Genomic DNA, 9,814 nt, shown 5'->3' with positions numbered 1-9,814 from the left:
TTGCTCCGCTGCCGGGGACGGCGGCCGGCAGGCGCCGGGAGGGGTGGGGGTCGGCCATGGAGCGAGGGGAGGACGCCTCGCCGCAGCCGCCGCCGCCGCCGGCCGAGGAGGATGACTTCGGCTACCGCCTCTTTCCGGAGCGCAAAAAGAAGCAGCAGAGCTTCCTGGTCCGCAGCCTTTTCACCTACCACAACAGGTGCCAGCTGATGCTGAGGATGACCCTGGAGACAAGTAAGCGCCCCCTCGGCCCCGGCCTAGGGTGGAAGCGGGAACGTCCCTGCGCTCCCCAGGCGCGGCCTGCCGCGGCCTGCGGCCCTGACCTTGGGCCGTGGGGTCTGGGGGCGGGGGCCGCTCTCCACCGGGGCGGCTGGAGGCTGCCCGGGCCGGTGGGGCGGGGCTGCTGGCTGCCGAACGCGGCGCACTGTGGGTTTAGGCGGGGAAAGTAGAGCTTCGGGAGCGGCTGTCTGCTTCTCTCTTTCCTAGCAGAAGGCTTTTCCTGACCTCTTGAAAACTTGGGAGGGTGGGTTTGTACCTGGCTCCGTTCTGCTCTTCCCGCCGCGTTAATGTCCCTGAAAGCAGTGGGCACTGTAGGCCGCTCTGCGTCTACTGCAAAGCCTCGAATAACCTCGACATGCACAGAGCTATTCGTGAGTCGAGTAACTTCTGATGTTGTTTTATCGTGTTTCTGTATCACTCTACATAGCCTGAGCTGTGACTGATGCTGGATGCGTTGCTTTAGGCTCAAGTACTGCAAAGTGAGGATTTGCATGTGTGGAGCTTTGCCTGTTTTTTTTTTTTTTTTTTTTTCCCTTGACTGTCTTTATATTTTGGTTATAGATGACTTGCAAAACTGTTGTCTAGAGAAATTGATTGCAGCAATGTTTTTCTAGATCCATATGCTCAACTTCTTCTTGAGGCTATGAAGCAATCTGGTTGGTATGTAAGCTGTTGTTCTGTGTAGTCACATCGTTGTTATATGGACAACTGGTCTTTTTTCAGGTTCTTCTCTATAACTTGGTTTGTTTGGGCCTTTCAGCACTGTCTTCAATGACCGGCACTTCTCTTGTGAAGAATGTGATGGTTCTGTCAGTGGAGGTTTTGATTCTGCCACATCTCAGGTACATGCTGGATGTTGTCATTCTTCAAATGACTACAATTACCTTTTTTGGTTTTTTGAGTGTTTTGTTACTAGAGTTAAACTTGGTAACGCTGATATCTTAGTCATGGAAAAAAAGATAAATGAAAGATGTTCCATGGTAGTGAAACTAGTATGTTGCAGAATGATGAGACTGTTCATGATGAAGAACGCTGCACTAAAGAGTCTAACTGCTGTAGGTGATGTGTGCTGGGTCTCTGAGAAATAAAGGAGGTGTTTAAGCTTGGTGATAAGACTACCTATATCTTTTCTTGTACAGATTGTTCTGTGTCAGAACAACATTCGCCAGCAGTCCCATATGAACCGGGTGGTCACACATGAATTGATTCATGCTTTTGATCACTGCCGTGCACATGTTGATTGGTTTAACAATGTCAAGCACTTAGCATGTTCAGAGGTAAGTTAAAATGCTTCTAATGTTGTCATTGTATTAATTACTGCTGGTTATTAGGCATGGTGTTGCACAGACTTCATTTGGTTTAATTCTATTAATATATTTTGTCCTTTTTTGTCAGGTCAACCTAAATAGTTTCAGAAAACAAATATTTGATTTTCACAAATATTAATAAATTGGCATCACATTAAGAAAAACGTGATGACTGAGTGTAACCCTAATATGAAGTGCTTGTTAACAAGTGAGAGTTTTTAGAGATGAAAGCACATTCACCCATTAATCCAATGCTTATAGGGGTCTTTCTTACTCCCCTGCAAATCTTGGTATGTTCAGTAGTTACCACAGTAGTATGATAACCTTATTTTTGCCCAGGTAAAAACAAACTTGTTATAGGAAAAATATTTTTCTAACTAATTGTGATGTTGCTGCTGATACACTCTAGTTATAACTCCATATCCATTTTAGAGGACATAGGAATTTGCTGTTTGAACGACCTTAAAAATCAGTTTGTTACAAGGTGAAATTAAACCGAGCACAGGCTAATAAGGATTCCTCTTGTGTACAGGACTCATGTGTATGCAAAAGTTTTTAGTTGATTTCTGATGTGGTGCATATCATTTCACCCCAGAGAAACTTACCCTTCTGGTTAATAGTATGAAAGTACGTTCTTGTGTCTCTGCGAATTAGGTGGCTCTTTAACTTATAACATTTTTATATAATTATAATGGCTTTGGGGTTTTGTTGTTGTTTTGGTGGTTTGTTTTTAATGGGACCATATTTGATTCCAGACTTAAGATGTGCACAGTTTTCATCTATGCACAATATGTGAGAGAAGCAAAGTTATAAGTTTGCTACAGAACTAACCAGATTTCATAAAAATTAATTTTTATTCATTAATTAAATATTTGTTGTAGAAAAGAGTCACAGACATATTGTATTTATCTTTTTGTAGATTAAACTTAATGAAGTAAACTCACATGGTATCAATAAAGTCATTCTGTATAACTGGTGGAGTTGACTTTGGCTGGCTGCCAGGCACTCGCCAAGCTGTTCTCTATCTCCCCCTCCTCAGTAGGATAGGGAGGAAAATAGAGTGAAAAGCTTGTGAATCGAGATAAGGACACAAAGGTCACTCACCAGTTACTGTCATGGGCAAAATACACGTGACTTGGGGAAGACTAATTTTTTGTCAGTTAAGGATAGTGAGAAAACAGAAAATACTTCCTCCCACCTTCCCCTTCCTCTTCTATCTCCTTCCCCCCTCAAGCAGTATGGGGGAATGGGAGCTTTGGTAGTTCACAGTGCTTCATCCTTGCTGCTCATTTCTCCTCATGCTCTTATCCTGCTCCAGTGTGAGGTCCCTCCTGAGGGATACAGTCCTTCATTAACTGCTCCAACTTGGGGCTTTCCCATGGGCAGCTGTTCTTCAAGACCTGCCACAGCTTTATGTCCTTTCAACAGCATAGAGTGTAGTAAGAGACTGCTCCAGTGTCAGTCCTCCACGGGCAGCAGTTCCTGCCAGGAAATCTGCTCCTGGGTGGGCTCTCTGCAGTGTCTTTCAGGGCATGTCCATCTGTTCTGGCGGGGGGTCCTCCATGGGCTGCAGGTGGGTAAGTGCTCCACTGTGGCAGGGGCTGCAGGGGAATCTGTGCTGTTCCGGTGCTTGAAGCACCTCTTCCCCCTCCTTCACTCACCTTTGTGTCTGTGGGGCTGTTTCTCTTGAAATTTTCTCGTTCCTCTCACAGCTGCCATGTAGTGTTTTTTGTAGAGTTAGTTTTAGAGCCAGATGAAATTGGCTCTGCCCAGCATGGGCACAGCACCTTGTTTTATCTCACAGGAGCCATCCCAGCAGACTCCCTGCTGTCCAATGCATTAATTCAGAATTACTAACAATTGTCTCCTCTTTTTTTTTTTGTCTAAGCATTTGCAGAGCATAAAATGACAGAACATGCAGAAAATTAAGACTGCATGTTCTTGCTCATGTTGGAATTCTTTTTTTTTTCTTTTTTTTTGTTTCAGGTCTTTTAATACTATTTTTTTTTATGGTGTGCACAGTTTTTATTGTCAGCTTTCTAATTCTCATATGTCATATTTTACATGTGTTTATTCATGCTCTGGGACTTAATTATAAGAAATACAAATTTAGTTATATTTCCTACCTAAGGGGTTAGGGTGTGGAACAATTGGCAGAAATTGCAATGCAGAAGACAAGACATTAACAAGCTAGAATATACATATGCATTTAAATGTGTTTTTTCCTAAAGCAGATGGATTTGTGCTCTTAGGAGTATTGCAGCTGTAGTCTTTGAAAGGTAGCTGCCTTTCTTCCTGTGGTGGGTTGACCCTGGCTAGAGGCCCAGTACCACCCCCGCAAAGCCACTCTGCCGTTCCCTCCTCAGCTGGGCAGAGGAGAGAAAATACAACCTGGTGGTGGGTTGACATAAGGACAGAGAAAGATTACTCACCAGTTATGGTCATGGACAAAACAGGCTCAACTTGGGAAAAAAAATAATTTATTACCCAATGGATAATGAGGAATAAACCAAAATATTAAAATACCTCCACCCCTCCCTTCTTCTTGAGCTCAACTTCATTGCTGCTTTCTCTCTTTCCTCCCCCCAGCAGTACAGTGAGAGAATGGGGGAATGGGGGTTGTAGTCAGTTCATCACGGAGTGTCTCTGCTGCACTATCCTTCTCAAAGGGGAAGATTCCTCACACTCTTTCCATGCTCCAGTGAGGGGTCACTACCGTGGGAGACAGTCCTCCCTCAACTTCACCAATGTGAGCCCTTCCCATGAGCTGCAGTTCTGCACAGGGTGCAGATCCTTCAGGCTGCTCCAGTGTGGATCCTGCACAGGGTCACAAGTCCTGCCAGCAAACCTCCTATGGCATGGGCTCCTCTGTCCATGGGTCCATTGGGTCCTGCCAAGGACCTGCCCCAATGTGGGCTTCCCACGGGGTCACAGCCTTCTTTGTGTGCATCCCCCTGCCCCAGCGTGGGGTCCTCCACAGGCTGCAAGTGGAATCTTTACTCCCCATCATCCTCAGTGGCCTTCAGGGGGATAGTCTGCTTCAGCATGGCCTCCACTTCATCATGGGCTGCAGGAGAATCTCTGATCTGGTGCCTGGAGCACCTCTTCCCCCTCCTCCTTCACTGACCTTGGTGTCTGCAATGTTTGTCACATCTTCTTACTCCCTTCTCTGGCAGCAAAAGGCTGCTGCTATGTTGATTTTTTTTCTTTCCTCCTTAAATGTTATTACAGAGGTGCTGCCAGCATCACTGATGGACTAATCCTTGGCCAGCAGTGTGTCTTTCTTGGAGCTGACTGGCCTTTGATCTGTTGGACCTGGGGGAAGCTTCTAGCAGCCTCTCGCCAAAGCCACCCCAGCAGTTTCACACCCTTTCCCCCTGCTCTGCTGCTGACACCTTGCCACGCTAACCCAAAATACCTCTTGACTCTCCTATCAGCTTCTAAGGTGGATTGAGGGCAATATTACTTTCCATGTTCTTTTAGGAGTTCACATATCTATTTATACAGATGATCTCTTCATTCATTTAAGCTTCAGGATTATGTGAGACTTGGTCCCTGGAGAAATTTACAGGTTCTATAGTAACACTTAGCACTTCATTGAGGCTGAGAGTGTGTCTATTAAGAATAATAAATACTTAAGTGGAAATGGCCCTGGGAAAATTCTCTACCAGCAGTCACTAGAAAGATATTGAAGAAAAAATATTTTTACAGCTTTTTTTAATTGTTTTTTTTCATGTGTTTCTCTGATCATGTACCTTTTTTCCTCAATAGATTCGAGCTGCTAATCTCAGTGGAGACTGTACACTGATGAATGAAATAGCCAGATTTAAATTTGGATTAAAAGGACACCATCAGGTAAAGACTGTAGATGTTCAAGTCTACTGATTTGTTGTGAACTGTCTTTATTTAATTTCAGACTTCTACTCTTTCATAGCTGAAAATATCAGAGAAAGAAGTAGGTGCTGTGGACTTGCTGCTTTCTCTTAATTAACCTTTAATCTTTAATGATTCATTATACTTTCCCACTTTGTTATTTTTATTGGAATGAAATTCCTGAATACTTATTCATAACGTAGAATGTTACCACTGACAGTGGATTGTTAATAAGAACTGAACAAAAATCAGGGTTTGCAGGGAGGGAGGAGAATGACAAATTTCTAAATAATGATGTATGTTAAGTCTTTTTTTTTTTTTAAATAGTAATGAAGCCTGGGTTGAATCCCAAGTAGTTGTAGCTGAGGATGTTTACGTCCTTTTCTGTCTTTTAGTAGATAAACAGTGTATGTGAAAGTTCCCATAAGGCGAAGTTAAGGCCAGTAGAGGAGTCATTCCTTTGTTTTATAGCCTTGCAGCAGGAAAAAGTACTGACTGGTAGTTACATCTGTTTCTTTCTGATATGTTTTCTTTTTTGTCCAAGTCAAGTTGTACAAATATTTGATGCCTACAACAGATGCCAAATGGTATTTTAATTCCTGTTCTAAGGAATGTCTTTCACTTATCTGACAGTGTTTTGCGCATGAAAAACTAAACATGTAGTTAGCACAAGATGGAATGGAAATGTACTTCAGTGCTAATTGCAGGCATTGTTTGACTCTTCTGTAATACAAGATTATTACCTATGAAGTAGCAAGTTAATACTTCACAAGATCTGAAAAAAAATGTATACTAATGATGGAATTTTCTTTATCTGATTCCTACTTTAGACTTGTGTGCGAGAGCGAGCGATTCGTTCCATTCTGGCTGTTAGAAAAGTTAGCAAAGAAACGGCAGAAAAAGCTGTGGATGAAGTTTTTGATGCCTGCTTCAATGACCTGGAGCCTTTTGGGAGAATCCCACACAGTAAAACAGATGCAAAGCGTGCTTATAAAGACTTCCAGAACAGAGATCGCTATACTGCTAACTTGTAAAAGAAAAAAATGTGAAAAATTGTGTTACTGTCTCATTGTTCTGTAACATCTGGAATTACAGTTTATCTACACAGAGCTGGTGGAACAGGCAGTTCTATCAGATGTATCGATTTGGTAAACTTCTTCCACCAGCCAACTTCCATGGAAGTAAACAAAGTAAATGAACAAGACTAAAAGTGTAATTCCTCACCTGTTATTGCAGTGAGATATTTTAATACACCAAATGACTTGTCTAGTAATGATGTGCACATTTAATTCTGCTCAGTCTGACTAGGGACTGGTTTCTAAAAGTTTTATTGTTACTGAATAAATCTTTTCATATAATATATATTTCTCTGTCTTTGATACACAGTCACAAACTTGATGATCGTCACCACTCCACTTTAAAAGATGGGCACCTGAACTAGATTTGGGAGTAGATTTAATAACTATGGCTAAATCCAAAACTTAACTCCCACACTTGTTTCTGAGCACCTCCTGAAAGTGTGGAATTCCAGCACATGTAATGTTAATTTACAGGTGCATAAAACCCTTTGGACTTTTAGCAGTTTGACTGACCATTCTGCTTGTCAGATCAAATCCACAAGCTGGGTAAGCATTGGTGAGAGTGTCTGACAGGTTGTGCTTTGCTCAGAATGGATGAGAAAACAACCAGAAGCTACATCAACTTGTTAGGTAGGTAAGTTCATCAACGGAAAGAAAGAAGCTTCTAGCTTCCTCCTAAATCTGAGAGAAACTGTTGTTCCTCTATTGTTTCCAAACATAAGGTATTATAGTCATTGCCATTGATGCAAAAGAACCACGTTTTCTTTAATTTCTTGAAATTCAAGGTGTGATTCAACCACAGCTACGGTTCAGCAAGGTGATGGAGATAAGACTCCCCAGTGAAAGGTTTCTAGGCACCCATACTCAAGTGGGAAATTTAGTTCCACAAAAGACTATAAAACAGTGCCCTGATCGTTGCTGTTTCATATAAAGTGCAAAACATTTTAGGCAGGTTTTCTACTTGATAGGATTTGAGTCTGAGTAGTGGTGTTGGTGTCAGTTTTCCTGTGTACAGTTGTTCACAACTGCAGAAACAGAATTAGTGAGGTTGGAAGGGACTTCTGGAGACATTATTTTGGCCACACTGCACAGAGCAGGGTCAACTCAACTGTGTTGGTGAGGAGCATGTCTAGTTGGGTTTTGAGCATGAGTATCTCCAAGGATGGAAGCTATACCCTCTCAGCATAACCTGTTCCAATGTTTGTAGGTTTGGGGTTTGTTGGGGTTTTTTCCTCCTTAGGTGTAGATGGAGTTTCCTTTATTTGTGCTTGTTTCCTCTCATCCCTTCTGTAGGCACCCCTGAAAAGACTGTAGCTTAGTCTACTCCTCCCATTTCCCACTGGGGATTTATGTACAGCGATAAGATCTCCCTGAACTTTCTCTTCTCCAGGCTGAAGAGTCCTACCTCTCGGTCTGTCTTTGTAGGTCAGATGTTCTGATCCATTTATCATCTTCGTGGCTGTGTACTGCACTTGATCTGTGTCCATGCCTCTCTTGTACTGGGAAGCCCAGAACAGGACCCAGCCTTCCAGATGTTTCACCAGTGCTGAGCAGAGTGGAAAATCACCTCCATCAAACTGCTTAACGCTTCCTCATGCAGCTCAGGAGTCTGTTGGCCTTGTTTGCAGTGTGGCTGTGTTGTTGCATGCAAGTTGGTGTTCACCAACACTGCCAGGACCTTTACTGCCAAGTTTTTTTTCCAGCTAGGTGATCAGTCAGTGTCATGTGCTGCTACCTGTGGTTATTCCTTCCCAGGTGCAGGAATTGGAATACCCCTTTGAACCTGGGATTCCTTTCTGCCATGTCAAGGTTCCTCTGAATGCCAGCACAAACTTCTGGTCTATCAACCACTCCTCCCAGTGTTGCCTTGTCTGTAAACTTCTAGAAGTTGCACTACTCTTGTCTTTGAGGTCATAAATGAAGAGATTAAACAGCATTGGCCATGATACCAGGGGTACATCACTAATGTCTTGTCTTACTGTGTGTAAACCCCAGATGTAGTTAAAGAATCAACATGAGCTTGGGAACATGTCAGATAAATTCTTCTTAAATATTTTGAAAATACTGATATGAATTGTTCTCTTTGCTTGCCTTAACTGTCAGAAAAACTGCTACCTGGATGGGCTTAGACAGCACCTAAGGTCACTATGCAAACTTGCAGCTTGAACCCAGAGCTCACATGTAATCACTTAGAACAACAGCTGAATATCTACAGGAATTTTTATTTCTTCTTTGCTTATTGTCAGATGTCAAAGCAGTCCTGGGAGACCTGGACATACAGGTCCTGCAGCCTAGGTTCTCACTTTCCCAAGTGAATGTCTGTGTCATGGGGCTGTGATTTTGTGGTTCTGCTCTTACTTTTCTTGGCCCTGTGTGTTGTGCTTTCTTCCGTTCTCTTTCTCAACAGGGATTGGAAATGACAGCAAGAAAAGCTGGATGTGTGAAAGTGATGACTCCATAAATATGTTGGAAGAGGGAATCTAAGTCATGGTACAAGGTTATGATGATTAGCATTGCCTTCTCTTGCTCTGTGTCCCTATATGTGACAACAGGGCTGTCAGTGTATGAAGCTCTGTCAGGCAATATGTAACTGCTAGGTTTGGCCATCCTAGAGCAGCAAGCTCCCTTGTGAGTGGTGAGCAGGACTGGGGCACTGAACTGTTCTGGTAAGGGAAGGTCAGGACACATACAAATCTCAAATGCCAGACAGACTGTAAGGATGGAAGGTGTAGTGTGGTATGCACCCACATGTACCATTGCTTCTGGAGCTAAAAATTAATGCAGATCCACTGCCCTGTCATCCTAGTTGTATTGGAGGAAGTAACATCTTGGCCAAGATTCCCCAAACCTGCACTTTCTGTAAACGTGCAGAATTTCCAGTGGAGATTTCATAATCCTATTTTCTTGGGGTAATTCTATCAGTGACTCATAATCGCATGGCTTGAATATCAGAACAGAAAAAAAATAATGTATGTAATACCCTACATACCTGTGAAGAAAATTACACATCTTCCCATCTTTGATATTATCTATATAGACCTTGTGGGGTTTCTAAAATCCCCTGATGATCAGAGATGCCTTGGAACAGCATAATCTTGTGTGCTAGTATTCCCTTAACCTCTACTGCTTTTCAACCCCCCATTTTAGTCAGTATTATGCATGATGCTGTGGGTTTTTTGTAGTAATTTCCGCACATATTCTGGCAGATAATTCCTTCCCTTTACTATACATTATTAACCAAAATTCTACTTTAGCGTGTCTGTGTGTGGTTTGCATTTA

The 9,814-nt window shown here is 42.7% G+C and overlaps 1 protein-coding gene across 1 annotated transcript; it reads left to right on the top strand.

Annotated features, from left to right (window-relative positions):
* The first annotated feature begins 55 nt into the window (after positions 1–55).
* Positions 56–6,814, top strand: ATP23 (ATP23 metallopeptidase and ATP synthase assembly factor homolog). The gene is made up of 6 exons (XM_084267083.1): positions 56–231; positions 891–936; positions 1,037–1,118; positions 1,416–1,553; positions 5,355–5,438; positions 6,287–6,814. Exons 1-6 carry the CDS (start codon positions 57–59, stop codon positions 6,488–6,490), a joined length of 729 nt encoding a protein of 242 aa, XP_084123209.1. The 5' UTR covers position 56; the 3' UTR covers positions 6,491–6,814.
* The last annotated feature ends 3,000 nt before the right edge of the window (positions 6,815–9,814 follow it).

This window comes from Gallinula chloropus, assembly GCF_964237585.1.
Source record: "Gallinula chloropus genome assembly, chromosome: 1".
Taxonomy (NCBI): Eukaryota; Metazoa; Chordata; class Aves; order Gruiformes; family Rallidae; genus Gallinula; species Gallinula chloropus.
Note: the sequence above shows the minus strand (reverse complement) of the source record. Positions and strands in the feature narration are given on the sequence as shown.

Coding starts and splice junctions, on each gene's coding strand:
- ATP23 (XM_084267083.1), top strand. CDS start 57: ATGGAGCGAGGGGAGGACGCCTCGCCGCAGCCGCCGCCGCCGCCGGCC. Junction 1,554..5,354: donor AGCACTTAGCATGTTCAGAG/GTAAGTTAAAAT, acceptor TTTCCTCAATAG/ATTCGAGCTGCTAATCTCAG. Junction 5,439..6,286: donor GATTAAAAGGACACCATCAG/GTAAAGACTGTA, acceptor TTCCTACTTTAG/ACTTGTGTGCGAGAGCGAGC.